Below are 26,660 nucleotides of genomic sequence, written 5' to 3'. Positions count from 1 at the left end.
AAGCGCTACATACTATTGCAGCTTACAACTGTATAAGTATATCTATTAATGCATTAAGTAGTAAAAGTACAATCTAAATTCTGTGCACCATTGTTATTGGAACTTATCGTCATATAGCCAAACTCTGGTGTCCAATGTGAAAGTCACACTATTTAATTCCTCCATTTCCCCTCGACTGTTTCCTCAAGTCGGCTTTAAAAGTATTTGTGGGGCCCCCCCGTGTGTAGAACCTACAGTCCTCAAAGCGGACGGCCTGGGTTTCAAATCTGACCAGTGGCTCCTTTCCAGAGGAGCTGCTTGTCAACAGGCAAGGCAGGCAACTGCTTGGGGGGAGGCTAAGAAAGGGGCTCCTCGAGGGCTGAAAAACTTCAAAGAAGTGGCTGAAAATGTGCAAATTTTGCGATGACAGTAGGAAACCTCCCTAAGAGGGCACCATCTGACAACAATATTTCTCATTGTGCTGCTAAGCGCATGCATTATTCCAGTAAAAAGACAACAGAATCACTGAAGAAAATGAAAGAAGAAGCATCCAAAAAAAGAAGGACGACGTGCTCTCTTCAAATGCTGATGGTAACTAGGTAGTTATGGGGCCCCTGCACAGTTTTGGCTAGGGCCGAACTAGACTCTAGATCAGGGATGGGCAACCTTGGTCACAGCAAGGGGCCACATTTAATAATCATTTAATTCTCACTGCCAGAGGGCCAAATTGTAGAGTACAAAAAACGATTACAGTCAACTATGTCACAAATTAACTCAACATATACCAGTGATCAAATATTATTATGGACATATTTCTGCTTTTCATGATTTCATGGCAGATTTCATCATGTTTTCTTCATGTTTCCAATTAATTGATGTGTAAAAAATTAACCTGAGGGCCACGTTGAGGGTTGATGGGGGTGGCCCCCTGGCCACCAGTTGCCCACCCCTGCTCTAGAATGACCACTGCTCCTTTCACTACCAAAAAAAAGGCCCAAAAATAAACCTTTAAAAAAAGTATTTGTACTGCAACAGCTGACATCCAACATGCTACAGGGCAGGAAAAGTTTCTACATCGTCCTGGATAAGTTCAAGCCTTTAAAGGAAAAGTCAGCGAGAGCAGCCTGTTGGTTTTTGTGTGTGAATAGTTCAGGTTTGTCCTCAGAGTCCTTGCACAACTCGTCTAAGTCATTTATCAAAAAACTCTCCCTCCTAAACTCAGCACTGTGTCGTCAGTCTCTGCTTCTTTACAGTCAGTTGAACAAAAGTGTGGCAGTGTCAATAAGAGATGCCCTGCGGTTGTGTGTCCACTGGGGCCGGCGTTATATCAGTTTTTTACTTTCCTTTAGCTTTTAAGTGGAGTTACCTCTATGTTGCATCAGACACTGAGGATTTCAACACAGCAGCAGTCACCTGGAAAAGGCACACAGGCTGGTTTCATTATATCCAAGGAGTCGCTGTTTCGTCGAAAAGAAGCTTTGAAAAAGTTGGGTGTGTATTTCAAAATCGGCTACATTTGATACCACATTACGTAGCACTCACAATATGCACTCTTTTAAGACAATCCATTACAGGTGATCACCTTACGTTCACTCTTGTCAGCAGACCACTTTACCTAACAGAGGACACGGTTTTAATTAGAAACTCGGCAAGCTGCCCTCTCGCAGCTTCATGAAATATCTCCGAGTCAGGACCTCTTGACACGAGTACCCAGCTCCGCACATGAAAAGTTGCTCAAGTCATTTCATTTCCCTTCTTAGCTAAGTAGCTAAAGGACACACACACTTACACAAAGTGGACGAGGACCGTCCAGGCCGTGATGATGATTTGAAAGGTGGCAATAATTAAGGAGTATGCAGCACTGGCTTTCTGCAGCTGTCAGCATAATAAGCACAAAAAAAAATAAAGCACCGAAACAAGCGAGTCTGTACAAAAAAACACAAGTGATCACTTCAGCTGAAATGGGACAATAAAAGAGACTGTTAGTCGTTTCACAACTGCAGAAAACTCCTGAAGAACTCCTGATATTTGCAGGAGTATGTGTGAACGCAAACAGACACATTTTTTCCTCAGACTTCACCCGGAGTCTCTCCTGCCAGCCCCCTAGTATTTTGTCTGAGTGAGCTGATGTGAGAACACAGCGGGATATTATCCAGAGAATTCACCTCGAGCGAGTGAGGGGTTGGTTGCGTTTATATCCTGTGACCAGTGCACGACCACAGACTGTTTGCACACGGCCGCTACGATCTCTGTGCACATGAGAAAAGTTTATTCTTCTCCGCTCTTTTGTTGATAGTGTGATTCCATTGAACTACATGTAGCATATGAAGACAAATATTCTCTCATTATAGTATATAGCATCGCATCTTACCTTTGGAGACCCACCCCCACACACACACACACACCCCCGTCTGAAAAGGATAGTCTCCCACTGTGAGGTGAATATGTGAACAGCCAGGTCAGGAGAAATCCTAGTTAAATGATGTAGATATTTATAGGAGTGCATGTGTGAAAACAGCTCATACTACAACTGATTTGATTCAAAGGGGGAGTTTGGCTGCTGAAACAGATTCCAAAAATGGATTTAAAAAAAAAAAGCTCAAACAACCTTTAATGGCGATTTGGCGCAGTGATGTGTGATGGAGATGCTCAGTCATTGTTTTAACACCGTTGTTTTTTACCTGCCACTCACAGCTGGTGAAAAGAGGAAAAGGGGGCAGGTGATAAAACCAGCAGAAACACTTCACTTCCTGCCAAAGAGGCATCTGTGTTATTGAGCCAGAACTAGCAGGTGACAAAAAAAAGAAAAAAAAGGTTAAAAGGTTATTAATGCTGAGAAAATATTCTGAATGGAAGTAAAGGATGATTAACAAAATTAATCTCACACAACCATGTGCAAGATATTTTCCACATTGCTGTGCTAACGTACGTCTAATGCATTAGCATCTCCAGTCGTCAAATACGGACGCTTGTCATGACCTGTGTTGCAGCTCCGCTTGTTATAGCATTCACCAAAGTATGTTTTTTTGACATTTCCAAGGCCAGCTGTTTCTTTTTTCTAACCAAAATGCTGTGTTTCATTAGGTCCAGGCACAAAAAGTACTCAGTGATTAAAAGGAAACATCGTGTCCTTGGTTTTAAAAATAACACAATGTTGAATTTAATGGTCTGCAATGAATCCATTTTCGAGGAAAAAGTCCTCCAATGTTTGACCAACTCTGTGCCCTTACATCAAACCGAGTGAACTACATCAGTCTATCTACAACATCAGAGACCTGCTCAAGCTTTCACTTATCTTCAGCATGCATTTGAAAATAAAATACAAGATCAACTTTGTCAACTTTCTGCAACTTGAAAGTGATTACAACAGTCAGTCAATACACTGAATTGGTGTCTCTTCTAAAGGAATTGTCACATATTATTGTCCCTTTCAACCAGTTTAAATAAGTCTCAGAGCTCCCAAAAACATGCCTGTGAAGTTTCTTCTTATAAATCCACTCTGATCCTGTATTTGACCATGTGATGTCATGAAGGGAAAATCTCCAAACGGCCTGTTTGAGCAACACATTTTCTGAAAAGTGGAGCAGGCAGAAGACGGAGAGGATGGACTTTTCTTAAAAAACATGGTAAAGTGTAATTTGCACAATATGTTACGTTTAAAGACAGGGTTGGTCAATTCCTCCCGAAACACTTTTGAAAATTTTTGGACTGTTCTCTGAAAAAGGAACAAAGAAAATCCGTCATCTGTATCAGTTGTAAGCCTGTAAAAACTACCACGAGGTACCAATCTGATGAACCAATCATGCCTCCCTGTCTCCCTGCTCGTTCTTTGACCTTTGCGTGCACAAGCACACACTCAAAGCGCGTCACACATGACGGAGTGTATACTGTGAGTTTGTCGTCGGCCATTGTGAGTAGTAAAATAGTCACTTTTTTTTTTTTTTAACAACAACTAATCAGACCTATTTTGTTTTCTTCTACCAGGCTGTAAACATGTTTATTCATGCAGTAAAAACTGGCTTTTTGGGCTGTGGCGCGTTTGTGACTTCCAGGGAAAACCTCTCTAAATAAAGACAGAATCAAATCAAATCAAATCAAATCAAATCAAATCAGCCTCCTTCCAAACTTGGTTAGCGTTGTATACAAATTATAATGCACCAGCTTTAGTGGATAAGAACACACAGTGAATATATTCTCATGCCCTTTTCTGTAATCAGAGTTGTCTTTGTAGTTTTCTGCTCTTCTAAGGTCATCTGAGTTTACTGCTGTCCGTCAGAGTGAAGCCACTTTTGACTTCTTAGTAGTCCCCCTGCTTAACCACACCACAGCAAAACAACCACGGGCACCTCAACTTGACAATGTGAATGCAATTACTGTTTGCACAAAAAGCCCCGTAACTGCTATCTTGGCTGTAATCATAAAGCTGTTATTCAGCCGGCGATGACCTCCGCAATCCTGAGAACACTTGAGCCCTTTATGTACTCAGGCACAAGCAGAATGAGAGCAACAAAACATAAATATCACGATGCTGTCACACATGAATCAGCAGTCACACACATATCTCAGAGAGATGTGCACAGGGTCACATGGGGATAACCATTGGCCAGTTTTCTAATAAACGGTTCACAGAGGTTGGCGCCCTCACAAAGGGCCTTTTGGTGTTTGTCAAAGAGCTTCGTGTGATTCATGCTGCTAAAAAAAAGAGTTCTACTGGCATCCTGATTGTGAAACCGTCGATCTCACAGCACTCTTATTAAAGATAGCTTCTCATGAGTCACACGACACGACCACCTCAGAACTGTCACAGAACCAAACCTGCTCCAGTCAAACACAAGTTTGTTTTTTTTGGATTTATGCAGAAATCATTTTGTAATGTGGAGGCTGAACAGGCTCAGAGTCAACAGATGAAACACATCAAAGTTAAAGTGATTACAGTGGCTGTTAATTTTAATGTTAGGGTATAAAATGTTATACCAGCTGTGGTTTGCACACAAAAAAAATACCCTCATCACTCAAACAGTCAAAAAAAAAGAGCTGTGAGAAATGAAATTAGTTTCAGTTAGTGCTTGACAGATCTGAGCTTTCACATGACCCTCGATCAATCCTCCCAGTCCGTCCACTGCACACCAGTTTGGAAAGTGAAACAGAAAAACGAATGCACAAATATGTATGCTTAATAGGATGACTGTCCAATGGATTTAAATCCACTGCGTCTAACATCAACTCTGTAACACACACACACCTTTAACCTCGTGAGGTAGCCTCTGTTTAGCGTCTGACTCAAGGTGACCTCTCTTCAGCCCCTTTCACACATGCTCTGCACAGACATTGTGTGCATGTGGACAAAAAGAGGCTGAATCTGTTGGATCTGACTTTATGCAGACTTTTTCCACACATGGTCCCTCCCAAGGTTAAAGGTTAATGTTCTGTGATGTTTGACACATTGTGTATAGATCTTGCAATATGTCAATATTATATAATATGTTGCAAATAAACCTGGTTAAGGTCACGATTGACTGGGTCATATTTAAATTACGATGTAATAAAAAAAGGATAACTGAATGGTAGATTCACAAACTGATTGGCAGAGGCTGCTATAACTGTCCCTCCATCCATTCATACACACATCCGACGTTAAAGCAGAAGGAGTAATTTGGGGTTAAGTGTCTTACCCAAGGACACATCGGACATGTGGCTGCAGGAGCTGGGGATCAAACTTTCCAATTAAGAGACGACCGACTCTACCACTGATCCACAGCCATCCCATAAATACATGAAAACCCGCCTGAATAATTCTTAACATGCAAAGCAATAACCTTAACTAATGCAGTTAATACTTCTGGTTCCACACTTCAGAGGTTTACAGCGGGACAACTCGAGCAGTATTGTCAACGCAGGAAAAAGTGAAGTGTCAAGTCTTCATGACTGCACTGAAGCACACGCGACCCTCCGGCCAGCAGCGCTCAGCGTGTGGAAGCCTTTTCCATGATATTGAGGCAGAGATTATCTTCCTCCCTCCGGCAGAGACAGAGACAGATGAGCTCTGTGGCCCAAGAGGCCACCTGGCTGCATCCATCCACACGGATCAGAGCCTCACTCTCCTCCTTGTCTCTGCCCTCTGACCAAGCGTTGCCTGTTGAAACATTGAGCTGTAAGGTGAGAGGTCACACTAATAGCCCCGCTCCATCTTCTTTCTTCTACACTATTTCCTCCACCTCTGTCCATCACACACTTTGACGCTTTACGTTTCTCTCTCTTCCTGCCTCCTTCTGTGCCACTTTTGGCCTATTGATCTGACTGGAGGAGAAATCATTAAGTGATGCACGCTGGCAAAGCTAGTAGACCCATCCATGGTGGGCATCCCCCTGATAATGCTAAGTACACAATGCTAAAAACCAAAGCCTGATGCTTAAAAGTGGACAAGGGTGTCAAATTCTAAGGCAGCTTCTCACCAACCAGGAGGAGCCCAAAATGATATTAAAGAGACATTCAATCTCTGCACCTTTAAGAAAAAGCTAAAGACCCAGCTCTTTCATGAATACCTACTAACTTAATGATGATGGTCTCCATATTATTGATGATGATGATGGTAATGACGATGGTTTTTGTTTGATAACGACGACTTATAAGATGGTTTCTATACTGATTAGAGCTCTCAAGAACTGACCTCAATGTTGTGCTTTGCCTCTGGTCACTTCCTGTCAGCACCTGTGTGTCCAATCAGACTCAAAGCTGATCGTTTGCTCTTACTGACATTGTTCCCTTTTTTCTAGATCCTTGCTTGTGTTGTTCTTACTCTCTGATGTACGTCACTTTGGATAAAAGTGTCTGCTAAGTGAATTGTAGAATTGATGACAAAGAGAGTTGCTTGAATCATCAGTGCTTCAGAAGCAGTTCATCTGTGGCATAATTGATAATAGTAATTGACATACCTTTGATACCTTACCTTATTTATTATATTACTAATTCTGTTTTTATCATATTCTGCAATGTGCTACCCAGGGAAGATGCCTCATAGTAACTGTTTTGCACACTGACGGTAAAGACTTGAATCCTGATTAGCTGGACTTGTTATTCTAATGTTGAGGGGAGTTCTAATAATTTTCCCAGTAAGCAAATCATTCTTCAGATGTCTCCCAACATCAGAAAAATACAGCCCATGTATAGGAAGACACAGGGAAACCTAAAGTCCCTGGGCAGCACAATGTCTGTCACAGGGACTTACACACTGAGGCATGCTAATAGCATTTATACGCAGTCTGGACACCAAATTAACAGAGGTCACTGTGTCTCACTCCCTGCTCTGACGGATGTGCATACAGAAAGGATTATCCTGCAAACTGTGAAATACTGGAAGTGAGGGGACAGCGAGGTCAACTCCTCAGAAGGGGGGGCCCACTTGAACACCATTAGGGAAGACAGAAGTGTATGTGGACACCCTGAGATCTGTGTGTTCATGTAAGTCTGTCTGTGTCCATCTTATGTTGCTTCTGTTCTTTCATTGTCCTCATTATGACAGAAAAATCATCCAAATGACACAACTTTGCTGAAGAGCACGTCTTTTTTTGTAACTAATGTTGGATGTGGCTCGTTGCACACCCACAGTATTTTGCACTGTCACCTGCTCTGCACACATTTCATCCTGTGAACACCTTCTTTCCTGTGTGACACCAGCATGAGTCGCCTGGTTCCCCGCCTCCAGCCTCCGCTCCTGTGCCAGGCGTAGGTGTGGTTTCTGACTCAGGCATGGGTCCAAACAGACAAAATCCCCCCCAAAAAAGTCCAGAGGCCTCAATTTTCACCCCAGCATGTGGACCACACCCGGTGGCACTTTCCAATTAGACAGAACGGAAGGTGAGGCCGGGTGTGATGCCAACGACCTTTGCATCAAACCCTGGCTGTCACTGACACACAGTGATTCTACTAAGTTCCAAATTTCAAAGATAATTAACATTTTCTTCTTTTGTCTTCATTTTTTTTTTTTACTTGAGAGAAAAATCCCCTGCAGATTGTCGATCTTGTTAACCCCGAAGGCAAAAGGTTGACGCATTAGGAAGCAAAGGAGGACAGGAAAAGAGAATAAAAGATGTCACAAGCCGGATTTATTTAAGTGGGGAGTCAAGCAGAACACCCTGTACGTTCACCACCTGCTAGCTGTGGATTCAGCCACAGGTGTGTCTGTGTGTGTGTGATATCACAGCATCCCATGGTTTACTGAGGCTAACAGGGAATGGGATTACCTCTGACTATTGATTGAGAGAATGTGCGGCCAAAAACACACACACACACACACACACACACACACACACACACACACACACACACACACACACACACACACACACACACACACACACACGCACACTCACACACACAGAAGATAGTTCTGAATGACAGCCTAAAACACATGGAAGGTAAAAGCAAAGTGCTCTCACAATCAATGTGATGGCACTATTCCAACCTAATAGCATGTCTCCCGTGTCATTTTGTGCTTTTCTTCAGTGTTGCCATGGTTATTACAATACCTATAATTCATTCAATTGCACCTATCTCTCCCAGAAGACCTGTTCCTGCAGTTTCAGACGAACGACGGTCCAGAAACCTGTGACTGCTGGGAGCAGGCGGAGCGGGTCCAAGTTTTCCGATCGATACCTGGGAGAGGTGAGATAAGGCTTCCATAGGACATGGCTGCTATTCGGCTCTCAACAGGAAATAGAAATAACCATCAAAACGTTGGCAGAAATACGCCGTTTACAATTTCACTGTATTGACTTTCTGCCCTGTGTAATAACTCACAATCAAAGTCAGATTTCATTCTTGAGCAGAAATAGCATGCTATCCCATTTACCTCAAATCTGGGTCCATTTATAGCAGCGGAGGAGCAGAGCAGAGGAGCTAATTTAGTTATAGACTTCCCCCTCTGTCTTTAAGGAAGCAAGCTGCCTTAGATTTTGTCAGCCATCATCATTTGCTCTGAAGAAAAATGAACAGCTCCTGATAGGCGGGTGTTAAGTACAACCTGGAGTGTTTGTATGTGTGCATGTTGCTACAGTCCTTCTAAGTCGAGCTGTAGGTGCGCCCCACCCAATCCCAAAACTCCCCCACGTCTGGCCTTCATGATCCAGTAATTTAGCAGGTCTAAGACACACTCCACATCGAGCTGTCAGTCAAGCCCCGGCGGCTGTGTGCTTCCTGACCTTGGCTTCCTGACCTGAGCCGATCACAGCATCTGTCCTCCAACCACAACTGTCACATCTCACACGCCAGGCGATACATCTGAGTCCGACTGAAACAACATATCCAAGACGATAGAGAGAGAGAGAACAGCCACTGCCGGTCTAGCCGGGCAGAGGTTTAACAATCCACACAGGAAATATGAGTCCTTACTAAGTGATTGTTCTTCTTCTAATGTGTCCACGTTAGCTCATGATTGTATTCAAAAGTGAGAGGGTAAATTTACTCTACTGACATTTTGGGTAAAAAAAATTCAAAATGTGAAGAAAGAACAAAACAACAGGCATGTCAGATGAACTTGAACGAGTACATACGTCAGGAATGCTAATGCTCTTTCCTTTCAAAGTCAACCTTGTGACATTTGATCAAGGTTAACTGGATCATAGCTCTATTTTGAGATGCAAGGACACTGTGAAAAGCTCGTGGGCAAAAATTGAAGGACAGAGAGGGAATATTTTTATTTTCCAAAATTGTCTTCAAGTATCTGTTTTGTAGCTTTATTTCATTCTGGGACTGAAGGACTCTGTGAACTCTCTGGACGAGTGAAAATGGGTCAGAGATGCAGGAATTGCAAAAAAATGCTGTAAAATTTTGACCCATGGAAGCAGCAAATTCCTGTTTCCTCTTATCTGGTATTGAATTGTACCTCATGAATATAAACTACACTCTGAAAGTGTGAGGACTTTGAATAACAGAACTGTGTCAGTTTAAAAGATGAAGACCTGTCACAGACTGTAGGCGCAGGTTAATGAGGGCACAACTCCGAGGCAGCCTCGAGACAGAGACAAGCTGAGTCAAAGATCTGAGACTCTGAGACTCTGATAACTTACTGCTTCAGCACCCACTCCTCACCCCATCTCCAAAAACTTTTCCACTTGGCTCATTTGACTCCCACTCTGCAGGATGAGACGAGCGCCAGGCGCCCTTGAAGTTTCAATGGCAAGAAACTTTTCCATCAGTGCGCCCACAGTTGCCGCTTATGATCACAGGAGCGCTCCGAAGAGACTCCTATTCGGAAGAGCCGGCGGAATAAATAAGCCAAAACTGAGAGGAAAAGCCGACCAATTTGGGAACATTTGATTTGGAATGGAGGAGGAAGACGAGATGAAAGAGTAAAAATAGGAAGGAGAGAGAGGGAGAGAGAGGGAGAGAGACAGGGGGAGACTGAGTGTCAGGGGCAAGCCCTATTGATCTGGAGGCTTAATTAACCACCAGATGCTTCTGACACAGCCTCTGATCTTCTGTGATCAGTGGCAGGATGGCACCGCGCTGGGGGAGAGAAACGGGATAACCAATGGGAGAAGGAGGGGCAGGAGGGGAGAAAAGTGTGGATCATTGACAGATTACAAATTCAGCAGAGAGTGGAAGTGGGATGGAGTTGGGGGAGGGGATGAAATTGGAGAAACAGGTCTTTTTTTTTGTACACAATCGAGGTGTTCAAGGTGAGAATGATGCTCCTTTATACCACCTCGTTGTTCTGTATACAAAAAATACAAAGACAGAATGAGGGGGGAGGGATTTTGTTACGCCTGGTAACAGGGCCATGAAGCTCCCAGGTGAATGGGAGAGCCTGCTGTGAGGTTTCATCCCTGATGTTTAGTTTGTATTTAAATTTCAGTTGTCCATTTATTTTGTCATTAACCCTTACCTTTTGTGTGTTTTCGCCCCGGTGTGATTGTGTGCCCTGACCTTTCACCTCTGTCCTAACCATCTCACCTATTCCTGATTACCGGCAGTATATGCTTTTTTTATTGTCCCATGTTTTTTAGAGCTTTTTTTTGTTGCCAGCTTCATTTTGAAACCCCCCGGAGGATGCAGCTTGAAGTGAACAAGAACAAGTAGTAAGACCTGTGTGTTGATACATGTGACTACACTACACCATCCCACACATCAAGCCCTCCCTTCTCTGGTGCAATCACCTTTAGCTCCTGCACGTATGCATATGTGAAAGGTCTGTCGATGTAGAGATGACAGCGGTGACTTGGCGGTGGATTGAATTGCCAATTCTAATACAACCTGAAGAGACGAGATCAGAGCGCGCTGATGTCAACTGGGTAAAATGGGAATTGACCCGAGTGAAACCAGTTGGGAGTGGAGTGAAAGCATGAAGGATTGGGGATGACGTTAATCCCTGAGAGGTTTGAATAGTGTAATAGCGTACCTTGGGATGCAGGGTGATTGGGGGGGGAGAGGCTTTGAAGGTGTAGCTGGTTGGGGGTTTAAGGAAACACATCAGAGGAGCTGGTGGATGTTAGAATTGATCAGGGGATGTCAGTTTAGAGACAGCGCCAATTCAAGGGGGAAAAAAAATATCCAATGAGTGTGAGGTGAGCGGGTCAACCACACTTCCCATCGAGGTGAATTGGGAGTGACTGATAAAAATATAATTCAATTTACAGAGTCATTTTACCAGCAGAGGTTGAAAGAGACACAGAGGGTCCTGGGAGGGGAATGGGGGAGAAATGTGCTGATATATGACTCACCAACACGTCCCATCATATTAGTCCTCGGCGTGGAGACGTTGTCCAAGCCTTCGATGGTTTCATACAGCGAGTTGGAGATGCGGCGCTCGTGGTTGTCCAGGAGAGAGTTTGCTGAGTGCTCTGAAACCGGCGGGCTGCCAGGAGCTTCCTACAGGGACCAGGGAAGAAAAAGAGGTATGAGGATTTTAAATAAATAAAGTTTGCAAATCAGGTAGAGCAGGTACATAAAGATAGATGGACCATGTGGCATTTAAGGGATTCTTTCCATGTTTACTTTTTTGGTACATTTTCACGACTTTCAGGTGTTTGAATTTGAAATAAAGAGTTATCTCATCCAAATATGACAATGTCTTTTTGCATGGTGTTTCTACGCACACACTGAAGACGGATCTGGGTTGAATGGCTCCTAGTCTTATCCTATCAATAGTCCAGAAACGTGGAACCAGGGCTCCAGCGTCCATCTCGGGCTTACCCGGGGTATTTTTCTGGCTCAGCAGTGGGAAACAGCGTCGGTAGTAGTGCGAGCTGGATAAAGCTCCATGGATTTCCCATGAGCCAATAGGCAGCTGTCTCTAACAATGAGCCCCAGTAAATGGACCAGTGACATTTGCCATGTGGTCGATATGCTGCACTGCTGGTTATTGAGCCCACTGTACGCTCTGTGCACGAGTGAGTCCTGACAGGGGGGGCGACGGTTAACGGGTAGGCTGTTGGTCTGGGACCACTGGACCCAGATCCTGTGTCCAGTTTTCATCAGTCAATACTCTGTGAAATGTGGTATTTTGAGGATGGAGACAACGGAGCCATCCAAGGAAGATGGAAATTCTCACATCCACGTGCAGAGAGTTAGAGAATAAAGCTCGGGCCTCTGCCTTTATTTCCCACAATGCTTCATATCAGCCTGTGGGCAGCTGGGGGAATGCACTGAACTCCCTGTATACAACCTATTACAGATAGCTCCCTCACAGCTAGATAGTTCAACTCTGTACCTCAAGCATGCTTTAAAACCAGGCGGCCCTGGCTAATATTGATGTCTCACAACACTCCACTGGCTCGCGGCCAAGAGAAAGGGGAGTAAAAGATCAGACAACAACCGCAGCAGGAAGACCAGAGTCAGGAGGACGGGGAGCGGGAGGAGGAGGAGGAGGAGAGGGTTTTATTTTTTTGAGTGAGTAAATAGAAGGAATAACAAGAAAGGGAGGATTTGTGTGGGTGTGGGAGCTGAGATCCCAGTGCAGTGTGGGTGCTGCCAAGTCGCCTTCTCGTGGGAGTACCATGCCCTGGGAGACGCATACCAGGTTAGAAGGACTTATCGGCTGTTTAATATAAATGAGAGGTTTAATGAGGTCGAGAGCACAAGACTTTATCGGAACAGCGTGTTGATAAGAGCGAGGAGGGAAAGACGTAGTGTGTGTGTGTGTGAGAGAGAGAGAGAGAGAGAGAAATGCAAGGCTGGGTCAACACAATTACAATCAGAGTCAGGGCCACTGCCAGCCTTATAATAAAAAGCATGTCCCTGGATGATTCAGACTCAATAAGGTTCAAATTGACGAAATGAAGATTTATTTTACTCGCTCCTCTCTCTTTCACTCAACCCCCTGTCTGCACTTTTTAATCTCTCTGAGATCTGGAGGAGAGTTGTCAGGAGCTGAAATCAAGTAAGATGGAGGGTTGGAGGTAAGAAAACGCGTGGATGGAGAGGAACAGAGAGCGAGCAGCTGAAACTAAATGATATGAAAACTTTGTATAGAATGTGTCAAGAGGAATTTATCTCGGTAAGACAACTACTGCCGCTCCCTCCTTCCATCTCTGTGAGCTGAACGGGCTTATTTTAAAACTATTCATTGGCTTTTATAGCAAATAGACTTTGGAATCTAGTGAACACAGAGGCAAAATGGCAGCAATTTAATCTTTGTGTATCCAGTATTAATTAAGTCTGCAGCTGTGCATGCTAATGATTTAGTGTTTACTGAAGTGTGCAGGTTTGATAGCCTGGTCTGACTACTGCAGGACAACTCGTGTGATAAGTTGATATTAAATCTGGACTCTGATGTCGTCTGACATTAAGTATATTACAGTAGTTATTGAACATTTTGGTCGTTTCCATGAAAGAAAATGACGAGGAAGAGATGCATTTTGCAATCCCTGCAGAAGAGGCAGCAGTTTAACAGAGCAAAGGAATGAGTGTGTGAAAAAAAACATGGCAGATAACACGAGCATCAATCATCGACAATGACACAAAGGAAAGTGCCAAAATACCATCATACCAAAATAAAACCATTGAGAGAAAATCCCTGGGAAAGATAAATGCTTTGAGTATCAACGTGTTAAAACCTTACAACAGCAACAAAAAGCTGATTAAAGGACTCCATGTGTTCCTTTTATTAGGTCTTTCAGAGTCTTTTTTGAGATTTCAGAGCCTTCTTACCGCCAGTTCTCATCACCTCATCATGTGTTTAATCTGCCTTAATCTAGTCATTTTCAGAGTGGATTATCCTGTTGACTGAGGGGGTGAGCAGAGCACTGTGACTCACACTGAGCCCAGTCAAGATCATCTAGCTCCCTCCAGACTCACCGAGCACACCTGTGTGTGTTCAAGGTAAAGCTGCTTTTTGTCTACGAGTGAATGTAGTGTGCGAGTGTGCAAACTCGGGCATTCATGTGCATGTGTTTATTCAGAGCAGGGGTTAAATGCAGACTCGTACACAAATATGTTTTTGCCTGTGCCTCAGCATCTGCCTGACCTTGAGTCCTCAGTGAGGGAGAAGAAGCTGTGTGTTGACAGGGCTGATCTTAAGCTGTCGACTAAGGCTAATAATGCCGAGTCCATGGCCATTTCCCCGGCCTTCTATCCCGGTCTCAGCCCGTTGCCGTGGCCCTAATCCAGTCAACCTCCACCATAATGCTGTAATTACAAACCTTAAGCTGCTGCATCCTGCCCTGGGCACAACTCACCTCTCCGCTGGCTGGATACCCCACTTTCATTAACTTCTCACATCCACCTAGAGCCTCAACTAATGCCAACGCTTCCCAAAGTGGGCTGCTCAGGTCTTTTTGTAGTTCTTAGCAAAACTTCCATTTCAAAAAAACATCACGTATGAAATAAGTGAAAAGGGAAGGTATTTGAGAATAACTCCCAGATGGGTTTAACTGTTCCACCACTTTTGTTTTTCTACAAGACTCACTATGTTTTGTTGTCACGGCAACTGTGACATATCAAATATGGGTCTCCCGGCATAAATCAGACACTAGCGTCAGGTAAATATTGACTGAATCTACTAGTAATACGAGTTCATGGTCTTAGGAATGTGTTTGCCAGTTTGAATGGAAATCTATTTATGAGCTGTTGGGAAATTTTGCTAAAAACCACATATGTTAGCCTCATGATGGTGCAAGAAGATACATTTTGAAAGTCAACGTATTTAACACCTGGGGACAGACACTCAAATAAATGTTGAGATTTTCCAGTATGGACCAAACACATGAACTGATTCACCAACAATTTTATCGATGGAGCCAAATAAGCCTCAACTCAACTTAATCTGCTTCAGCTTGATATAAATCAATAGTTCTCAACTGGAGGGACGGAACCCAAAAATGGGTTCTGTCTGTGGGTCAAGAATGAGTGGCTGGAAAAAAACAACAACGTAAAATAGTCTGTAAAACGCTTTTTAAACACGTTAGATTTGTTCTGTTTCTTTGTTTGTTCCGTCTGCGATACAAACTGCTCTATTCATCATTAAATATATATGGTGGTACTGTTTTCATGAAGGAGTTGGTAGTGGGTCCTGAGGATACACCTGTTCAGAACCTCTTGATTTATATAATGTGGCTAAATAATTACTGTGGTGTATTAGCCTCATTTTTAATAACAGGTTCCCAATCTTTAGCGACTCTTTTGACAGCAAGTGAAACACAGTGACCTCTGTCATCTTGTAAGTTTATGCTACAGGACAATGATGATGAAGAGTTTTATAAACAGTGCATGTTAAGCTTAACTTTAAGAGAATTTAAAACACAAACAAGGTGAACGTGCGTGTTGTGCCAAACAGTCCTTATCTCACAGCCGTTTAATCAAACGAATGGTCTTCCATCTTTCTTTCTCTCTCTAGTTTGGATTTGTATTTCTGATTGGAAACTGTCTGGAGCTGACCGTCTTCTTTTTGTATCAGCAAAGTTCAAGCACTTTGCAGTAGAACCATGTGCAGCTAATGAGGGAACATCACGTATACAACGTTAAAAAGGAATGTTCATATGTACGTAAATACTTAGACATGGATATGTCGCTCAACAACACTTTGGTTTTTCAGACACTAAAGCACACACTTCACCTCAGCAGTCCTCCACAGAGCCTGAGCAGCCCACTCAGCCACCAGATTTAATATATTATTTTCTCAATTGGTCCTATTGAGTTTCCCATGCCGCTCTTAAATGAGTTAGTCCTCGGAGAGCCGGCGGGGAATGAGGGCCCAGCAGCACTGGAATTGCATTTCTGCTGCTCTGCGATCTACTTTCCTCGATTTAGTCACACTTTTATTGTAAACTGCATATCCCAGAGTGCACCGCTCTGTCCCCTTCCTTCTATCCTCTTTCCATGAATCACTGCTGCTTGCTATGGCAGCAGAGGGGAGCTGATGTTTCTACATGTCATGATCTAACTGGACTACAATCCTTCCATATTTAATTGGGTTGGGGGTCCGACAAAGATATCTCTCTCTCGCCCACTCTCTCTCTCTCTCTCTCTCTGGCCTCTGATGTGGCCAAGCATCTCAATGTTTTAAGGTCTCTCCCAGCAGTGGTCAGCTCAATACTAATAAAACCATAATTTACTAGGCCAGGCTTCTGATTGATAGCTCTCTCAAGACTCTATCGATCAGCTCTTCTCTCATCCAAGCAACATCTTTTGTCCGGGCCAGCCACTTCCTTCCCCCTTGTCTCTTTGCATAAACGTTCTCTCAGTGACTAACAGCCATGCTATAGGGATAGATTACATACAGGGCCATTGGCATGCAGAGGAGACCTTGTTGCTGCTCCTTTATAAACAGACTGAGCAGTCACATCGAGTCTCTTCACAGAGTTGACTGCGCCTTTATTTCTGCAAGGTCCTCTGATGCAATGATGGGCACAAGGACTCAGGGGGTAAGGTCTGTGCTGCTTTGATCTGTCTCCTGTACCCCCTGCTGCTTCTCATCAATAATAAAACCCTGCTTCAGCTCGCCCATTACCTGACCATGCTCGCTAATGGTTAGAGGTGAAAAAAAGCATTTCAAAGCTAAGATACACCAAAGAAAGAACATCTGTGCTTTTTGTGAAACCCGATTTTATGTACATTTCAAAATCCAAATATCACCTACCGTCGTATGAAATATTGAGTAAGTTTACATGGACTTGAGCACCCTGGTTTGAGCCTTATCCTGGTTTTGATCATATTCAGAATATGGCGTTTACATGCACACAGACACACCTGGTTATTCATAGCCCTGTTTACATGATAAATACGAGTATCCTGGTTTCTGATTAATGCATCTTATTAGAGCAGCCACCCGCAATCTTTTTTTTTTTTTCAACCCAAACCGCAGCAATTTGGAAATCTGAGAAAAATGAGACCACTGTGGTAATGTGTTTCCTGTACTCCAACGAGACCTGATTTCCGCCACAGTACGTGTTGGGAAAGGGGCGCTGTGTAGCTTGTTCACCACAGATTTTGAATAGGTCAGCATTTCTATACTTGAGGAGGTGAGGAAAGAAAAAAAATCAGGGAAGCTATTTACAAAGTCTGATCTTTATTTTTTATTGTCTTGTTTTCCTAAGAAATAGCCTGGGAAAAGTTTCCCAACACGAGTAAATAATACCTGTCCATTAAAAAAAAAAAAACAGTTCTGAAGAAAAAACAGAAAAGTGAAGTTGAATCTTTCTCATGAATCTTTGATCATGAACAGAAACTATGCAAGGAGAAAAATAAAAAGTTTTCTTTCCAAACCGGCTGACCTTTGATTTCTCTCAGATGTTTAAAAGAAGGAAAAAGAGAAATAAATTCAAATGCTGAACTTTATTTTAACTGTTCCTAAGTCATGAACAAAGTACAAAGAACAATTTAAACAGTTTTTTTCCTCATGTATTCATGGAAAGGAAAATTAGGTTTTAAACTCTTATAAATACCTAGGTATGTTGATTGATGAGTCCCTTCAGTTTAAACCAAATGTGCTGTGCCTGGTAAAAAAAGCTGCGGCTGAAACTGTGTTTTCATTTCCATGTAAAAAGCATCTCTAACTTTACCATTCTTTGACTATGGTGATCTTTGGTACATGCACACCTCTGCTCCGTGTCTCCATACCATGCATCCTCGAGGTTCAGTGCTTGAACTACTGACTCTCAGATTTGACTTAAATACAATAGAGGTTAAATACAATTCTTTAGTCGTCCTCTTCAGTTTTCCATGCAAACCTCAGCAGTGCAGTAAATGCTGGTAGCACTGGTAGTTCATTTGCCTTGGAGCAGCACAAACCACTACACATTTCTATAATTGTGGTATATGTCAGTGGCTTAAGGAAATGAGAAAACTCAAAAAGCAGAAACACATTTCTCAGGTGACTAAATGCATTGGACCACTCTGCAGCGGTTTCTCCAACCACATGCTTTTAGATAATTGCATTGGCTGGACTAGAAAGTCTTTCAAGTGGTCAAAAAGAGGAAGAATGTTTGACATAAAAGCTTTAAATGTATGTCTTGAGGCGGACATGACAGAAAGCTCTGCTGAGACGAGCACATCAAGACGGTGAAAGTTTGAAATATTTGAAGCTGGATTCTGAAATGACTGAGCTGCTGTCCTTGGGCATAAGCTTTGACTCAGTTATCATTAGAACTATATGGTTGAGCATGAGAGTGTGTAAAAATAGTATTCTGTGAAATTCAACTCAATCTGTAGACTTGTATACCGAGCAAAGTTCCTCCATGGCGAACACGGCGAGGGAAGATGAAAAAGGTTATTTTGAGTAGGTTGTCGTAGCTCTGATGAATGCAGTGCTTCATCGGCAGGTTGCAGTAGTGCTGTCAAGAAGGACAACAACAAGAGCACGAGACAGCCAGTCTGTCAAAAATAGAGGATGTCTGCAGGAGCGCTCGGTCATAAATAACATCACAAATGCACGGAGAGGCGTGTGCGTATACGTTTGGTGATGAATTTCAAATCAGAGAAATGAGACCCAGCCACAAGCATGCTTATCATCAGCCTGTCTGCGTCGGGATGCTGGAGTGATAAATGCCTTTGTAATGTCATGAACTGCCACGGCTGCTGCAACAGACAGAAACAAACAGCCAGCCCGGAGTGAGAGTTCATATATACGATGGAGTAGTGATGGGGGGTAGATAATAAAATCCATCTCATTGTTTTTGGCATTATCTCCTCACATTAGCCGCTATTTTAGTTTTCTGATAATCCGCCTCGTCTTGAAATTAGTTCTGATGATGTCTCGTGATAACCATAAGTCTTTCTTCTGCTCGTAGAGCAGAGTTCAAATGTTCAGAGTTCCCACACAGTTTGTGTAAAGGAGCAATATGTGTTTAAAACAGGTACTGCAGTCCATCCTCCCTAGACTGGACCTTCACTCAGGTTCCCATGTGCTGAAGCTTCAGTGTTTATCCAGCTCTGCATGGGTCTGTAAACCTTTCTGTTTTCTAACCTCTCTCCATTTTTCAAAAGCATCTCCAATATTGATCCTAGTTTGAGCACGTTTCTGCTCGTGGAGCTTATTAGAAACATGCAGAGGCTTTTTAGGTCGGGTACAATCACTTCTATCTGAACCACTTCTCTTGCCTGCTTCCATCTCTGCAACACCTGTTGGTTTGACCTGATAACTGCTCTCATATCTGACAAACCGAGGGGCGTCCAAAATGGCCGTGGGGTGGGGGGGGGGGGGGGGGGGGGGTTAATGTTTCATTAATGTCTGATCAGATAGTAAGATCACTTTATCATTTCATTCAGGAGATATCTTACTGATTGGACCTTTAAGATTTCTGCATTAGAAAACAACATCCAAACCTAAAACATTTCACACAGGATAATGTCTTCAGATTCTCAGAGGACAATAATGTAAAGCAACAACAGTCTCTGTGTGTGTTTATTTTAAGACATTTAAATCAGTGTATGATGACCGAGGGCTGAAAGCAGATCAAACACAAGTGCATTTGTTGCAGAGGACTTTGGGGGTTTTCGACTTGAGGATCCGTCTCTGCCCTAAAAAAAGTGAACGATCGAGAACATTCAGAAAGTGTGGCGAAAAAGAAATCGAATTGAAATGACTTTTTCATAAATGTAATTGCTTAAACACATGTGAGGATATATTAATAGAACTCAGATATAGACGGAGAGAAATTATGGAGTCTCTGAAGCAGAGATGCAATTAAAATGCTTCAAACAAATTGTCAGTGACCAATCATATCGCTCGACTATCTGGGGCAGAGTGGTAGTTTTTCAAACCGAGGCTATCTGTGGAACCAGAGGAGAGCAGAAATTAATTGTTCTGCTGCAGAATGTGTGGAAAGAGAGTGTGTGTGAGTGTATGCAGGCATCTTCTGTGTATTCAAAATGCTCTGAAATACACACTTCCTGCTCCCTGTCTTCTGAGTGATTGAAAATGAAATGCATTAAGGAGTCATAATATTTAGACCTGTTTAAAAATGCACTGGAGACATTTTTCTTCTTATTTAAAATGCCTCAGGAGCTCTTCTTACTTCAATGGTAATGCTTTTGTCCTTCGATTTATTTCACTGATTACCAGTGACCGGAGGCTCCTAACATTTCTCAGTGTTCTCTTTTCCTTTCCTCACCGACTCTCCTTGAGTCCTTGCCCCTCCAAACAAAGATGCAAAGACAAGTACGAGCAACAAGGAGAGATTTTCTGAGGCAAAAGGAATTGAACAAACTGAAAGTCCATTGTTTGAAACACCTGAATGTAGGGTTTGTATCTGTGACTTCCTTGATGCTGCACAAGTTTGAGAATAATAACCTTCCTTAGGGGGATGCACCTGTGTGACCTTCCTCGTAGCTCCTCTTGAAGCCTCATGTCCCTTAAAATGCATTTTTTTATCTTTTCAAGACGGTGTGCTCACATCAGCATGCGTGTCAGTGAAGGAGGAGAGCGGAGACAAGAAGGATCCCAATAGAGGTATTGGAGGATCCAAAAGACTCTCCCTGGATTGATCAGGGCTTGTGTTAATCTTGCAAAGGGACAACCAGTTCTGTATCAAGTTCATGGAGACCCGCTGGGATAGGGAATAATGAAATGCAATGTTTTGTAAGCCTTGTATGCAGCCTTAATCATGCCCAAGTGTTTTCTTTTCTCTCTTCTTTCCAAGATCAACAAAAAAAAAAGAAATCTAATTTTATATCAAGGCAAAGGCCACTCATTCTGCTTTAATTGCATCACAAATAGACCAGAAACTCTTTCTCAAAGTTCGGTTTACAACCATCAGCAGCAGGAAAGCAGCCAATTAAAACGCTTGTATTTACCACTTAAGAGGATTTGTAACAATGTGTGTATGCACGGTCGCAGCCTTGAACACAATGAGCGTCACATTTAACATTTCCAGAAGAAGAAAATGGACGGTCACAAAAAAAAAAAAACACACGACACCAAACCGGCCCAAACTACAAAGAAGCATCTCAGTGCTTCCTTCACACACATTTGAACGTACTCCAGCCCCACAGGACCAAAAAAAGGATGAAATCAATGTAATTTTCATGGAGTGGGGTGGCCTGGATACTCTGCACACATCGAAGTCCCCCCCCCCCTCCCGCACCCCCTCTGATGCATGAGGCCGGGCAGCTCGGCTCCTCTCCCCTGCAGACAGTGATGGATCTGATTCATTCCAATGGTGGCCTCCAGTGCTCAGTCCCGTTCGGCTGGGTGACAGTGGCAAACTGGCGCTGCCTCCCAACATCTCTGCCTGGCCAGCAAAGAAGAGATGGGGAAATGGGGGTTGGGGGGGCGGGGGGAGGGGGGGTGGAGAGTGGATGTAGCTGCCAGGAGCTTCTGTCGACATTTAACTTCTCCGTTTATAGTTTTGGTTTGCTACTGACCTTAAATTCTTCATTTACATGTTTTTTTTTCTCTACTCTGAGTTCATTTAAATTCCCTCTTGTGACTTTATAGCACATTTTCAAAGCTCTGTCTGAAAATCACTGCATCTTCAGCAGTGGATGTCTGCCTGTAATGGGAGTTAAAAGGATTCAATATGTTGGGCCACGCAGGCTTAGGACAGTCAAACCATGGACTTTGAGTTATTTACTGAGATGGCCTAAAAGAACTCTTTATCCCAGAATTCCCTGCGGCACTTCACACCTACGTGTGACGTAAAGGGGGGACCGGAACCTGAGGGAGACCCCACAGGAAGGCGGCCAGGTGATAAAACTCTGAGACTCCCCTCGTTCATCCTCTTACCACGCGCTGACTTGAAGTGCTCGGAGACCAAAGCTCACCTCCTGTTTTCTGCAACAATCTTCCTTTGTTTTAAGTTTTGGCGCGCAGGTAATCCGCGGCCGGCAGTGTTCCAAATTCCGAGCTCGGATTGTCCAGTGAACGCATCTCAGTTTCTCGGAGAGCGTCAGACTATAACAGATTATCAGAAAGATAACGGTCTTATTCCGTCCTGCAACGAAAGGACATCAACGGACATCTTTCCCCTCGACGGAGAACCAACAAAGCCGCTCTTGCCGTAAGGGACCCTCGCCGCCATCAGACGCCTCTGCACCAGGACAGACAGAAGATCTGTTTTATCGCCGGACTCCTTTTTCCTTCACCGATCGCAGGCAAAGCGATTCACAAGTGAGGCTTAATTAGGTCTGGGCAGAATTAGCTTTAGAGAGTGTTTTTAACAATTGATTGATTGAAGCAGAAACTGTAATTTTTATCTTTGTTGGACCGTCGCGTCCTGAGTTTTACCTGTTTAAAACTCTTGTTGTTCCCATTTCGGACCGCTGCGTCCTATATGTGTTTAGCGTAACAGCGTTATAACCGGGTATTATTCTTCTGATCAGAAAGGCCAGTGTAAGTCGTATTAACTTGAATTCGGCCATTGGTTTGTTTCTGTGAATGAAGGGAATTACTCCGAGTTGTGGTGCGGGATTTGGACTGTGATCCGGCCTCTTCAGGCACGCATTTCTCTCCTCCTCTACGCTCCTTTTTATCCTCTTTTCTTCCCCCATTACGCACATAGGCTACACACCCACACACACAGAGATCTATACACTCGCGGCCATCCAGACGCCTCAGAGACACAGATCGTGTAGGGCCGAACTCGGTCTCTTTTAGACATTAAGGCCACATTAGGTCTTTGTTAGGTGTGTGCCATCGTAAGGGCGACCACGTGGGACGAAGCAATCTCCCCCTTTTCTTCTCCCCCCCCTCTCTCTCTTTCTCACACACACACACACACACACACACACACACACACACACACACACACACACACACATTCACACCTCATTCACAAGGTGTGCTTGATAATGTTTGTTTGCTTAGATTAGTTTATAATAGTTATTTGTTTGATTAAGTTCATTGATTTTGGATTGATGTTGCTTTGTTTAAATAAATTCTGTTATAATTTAAGAGAGCAGTTGTTTGTGATTACTGGTGTATTTGCATTGTGATATAAGCTGGGTGCGAAGGCTTTGTGTACGGATTTCACGCCTTCAATTTATTAAATATAGTTATTAATTATTAATAATATTAGTAATTAAATAACTAATCTGAGACTGATTTGAGTAATATTTTGGTTATATTTCCCTGAGTACAGGGTGGTGCCCCAAAACGAGATTAAACACAGTTTAATGATATCTTATTTATATTATTAATAATTAGAAATAATTATTAAAGAATATAACCAAAGTTGACTTGATACAACCCCAACAAATATAAAACATGCTTTAACTCCTACATCTTTCGCTGCAAAATCATGACACTGATGTTCAAAGAAATGTCAAATTGTATAAACATTTATCAAATTCTCTCTCTTGATTTGAACGGAAATTTAAATAAGTAACATCAACACTCATACTTTGAACTACCCAGTGATGTTTTTTTTTTTTTGCCGTTTCTAAAAATGTGTTTTTCTGTGACCTTAACTGTCTGCTGAGTGTCGCTCTGTCTACCTGTCTGCCTGCTGGTGAAGGATTAGAGAGGACAGGAGAGTGACTGGACCGAAGTGATAGAACTCACTGAACCTTGAGGCTAGTCTTTCCCCGCAGGGACATCTGCCACCCCCCCCCCCCCCCCCCCCCACCCCACCCCCAACCCCCCCAGTTCGGATAGAGTGCCAGAAGGTAAAAAGAAAGTCATGTTGACCAGAAACAGCCTTGTGTTTAACAAAAACAAGGTGCAGAATTTGTTGGTGTTTTGGCATGTTAAAGCTCCATAAGGGTAATATGATGCAGACATGATGCACAGTGTGTTTCTGATTTTATAGAAATTAGAAAAAGTATTGTGATTATTTTTTTTCCACCCAAAACTTACAACAGCAATAATCCTTTTTATCTTTCATAATTAGAAGACGAGGAAAAGTAATCAGAGGTTGGTGTTGCATTGAGCTATTTTACCAAATGACTATGTGCTTGGATTGCTAAAGTCTTTGTGTTTGCACAATCAGGAGCCCTATATCCAGACTGCGGTTTCAAGATGCTACATGTGAGGTTTCGCCTTCATTCTGAGTGTCGCAGAGACTTAATGGGAGGACAAAGTGATCCCCACTCTGCACCATATTCGGAGGTAGTAACAAAAGCGTTACAGAGGTTAGACAGGGATTGACGAGATGGGATCAGCGCTGTAAGTGTGTGTTTCCGGTGTGGTGTTGTTGTTCTAGAGGGAGTGTTCAAGACCAAACACGCCATGTCAAACGTCCATCAGAACTATTAATGCCTGAACCAATCTATGGGCTTGACCCTATTCATCATGTAATGACCTTTTAGGTTTGTAGGTAGGTTAAGTATAACTGGGGATATTTTAAACCAATTAAATCTGCACTTCTTTGTTTGTGGTCTCTCTGGTTTAATGATTTGTATGGACTGATGCTTTTAAACAAATTGAGCTCATAACCGAGACAATTAAGTTATTTTGAATTTTGAATTTGCATTAACCAAAAAAAGGCTTGATAGGAGGATGAACGTTAACTCCAAACCATTTTCAAAATTCACTAATGCATCTCTGAGTAACTTTTGTTATCCTGACCATTTCCCATCAAATTTTCAGTTTATCAGAAAAGTTGTTATGCTCTTTCTATGATTTGGTTTGCTGTACTAATAGAGGCTGAGAACAGAAAAGACACTTATCAGCACATGCTGCAGAAATGAGACTTGCTGAGTTTTTTTTCTGTCAAGTATTAAAAGCATTATGTATTGTTTACACTATGCAAGAAGCAGGAAAGAGAGCGATGTAGAAGTCAGACTTTAAGAAGACACTCTTTGTTATCTTTGTTGGGTTAGTGATTTCAATTCTAGATATTAGGTAGGCAAGAAAAATAATTTAAGGAGAAGAGACACTGAGAGAGACCAACAGACGTTTTCATCTCTGGAACTCGTCAAATATCTAATATTTAAGAATTTACAGAAGAACCAAAAGAAAAACAAGTGCAAAGGGCAACAGGGGATGATAGGAGAGGAGAGGAGAGGAGAGGAGAGGAGAGGAGAGGAGAACAAAGTGCTTGGAGGTGAGGGCTTGCAGGGAGGGTGAAGGGCAGTGAGGGGGGACTGGGGCTCAACGTGGTACTCCAAACTGACACACAGCCACGGGACACAGGCTCCAATTAGAGTCACAGAAACACTAATCAAACCTGATCTACAACCTCTGGCTGCAGGGTGAGTGAGCATGTTCCACACTGTGTGGATATATTCATACATGATTTCTAAAATACAGTCACACTGGGCTGAGCATTTGTTACATTCATCATGTTTTCATTCATCTTTACCCCAGCATCTGATAGAATAAAAGTATCTCCTAAAACAGAAATGAATTTTCCTCGCTTTCAGGATTCATGTCTGGTGCTTTAAGACAAATATCCACCTCCACATACATTTTCCTCTATCTGCCTTTTCTACAGTTTTCCACAGGCCTGTCAATCAGAAGTCAGTGAAGTGCTTCTTAGATATCCATATCAAGACCCACTGTGGGCGAATTCACTGTGAATGGGGGGGGTGGGGGGGGGTGGCGGAACGGAGACGATATCACCTATCTCACACAGGAAATGGGATTGTTTGAAGATTTGCATACTGGTGCGGTTGCTTCATAAATGTCCTTTTTTTTTTTTTTTTTTTAAAGCTATCTCAAAGCAACAAAAACCTATGTGTGATAGATTAGGGCCAGGAGAGCCACTCTCATTTATCATTCAGAGCAGCTGAAATGTAGCCATCCCTCTTCTTCTCTGAATATGTCATCCACTTGTCCGCGGACAAGATTTGAATTAAAGCATGCATTTTGTTTAAGCTGCATTTATTACACTGTACATGTGTACACAGGGGGACGTTGTGAAAAGCACACTCCATCTTGGAGTTATGGTGGCTCATGATGAGAATGCTAATAACAGTTTTTTGATTACAGGAATAAACAAAGGCAATTAAGTCGGACTCCTTATGAGGCTAATTAGTCCCCTGCACATCAGTGTGACTTCTCCCTGACAGTAGGGCTTACCTCATTGTTTTTAGAAACCCGCCGGGCAATGATGAGCTGAATCATCCCTCGCTTGTTGCCCTCTACAGACATGGATTTGCGCAGTGTTTCCATGGCGTCCTGGTTGGTCATTCCATGCAACGACTCCCCGTTGACTGCTATGAGTTGGTCGTTGACTCGTAGACGTCCATCCTGCAGACGAATGCCATTGGAGGAGATTATAAATGACTCATAAAACACTTGGAGTAACAAATTTCAGATTTCTGCTTCTGAGGCAAGATTTTATGGATCATAAATTATCTTTATCCCC

The 26,660-nt window shown here is 42.9% G+C and overlaps 1 protein-coding gene across 5 annotated transcripts in view; it reads right to left on the bottom strand.

Annotated features, from left to right (window-relative positions):
- The window catches only part of LOC132994061 (partitioning defective 3 homolog), a 378,183-nt gene that overhangs the window by 136,945 nt on the left and 214,578 nt on the right, over window positions 1-26,660 (bottom strand). For all 5 annotated transcript variants that reach the window (XM_061064159.1, XM_061064160.1, XM_061064158.1 and 2 more), the window contains exons 14-15: window positions 26,372-26,542; window positions 11,697-11,844 (exon numbers count right to left, since the gene is read on the bottom strand). In XM_061064159.1, the coding sequence (XP_060920142.1) occupies window positions 11,697-11,844; window positions 26,372-26,542 (319 nt within the window). The remainder of the gene's footprint in view (window positions 1-11,696; window positions 11,845-26,371; window positions 26,543-26,660) is intronic.

Source organism: Labrus mixtus, chromosome 19 (assembly GCF_963584025.1).
Source record: "Labrus mixtus chromosome 19, fLabMix1.1, whole genome shotgun sequence".
In the NCBI taxonomy this organism is placed as follows: Eukaryota; Metazoa; Chordata; class Actinopteri; order Labriformes; family Labridae; genus Labrus; species Labrus mixtus.
The sequence above is the reverse complement of the archived record's forward strand: the minus strand, read 5'-3'. Positions and strand labels throughout refer to the sequence as shown.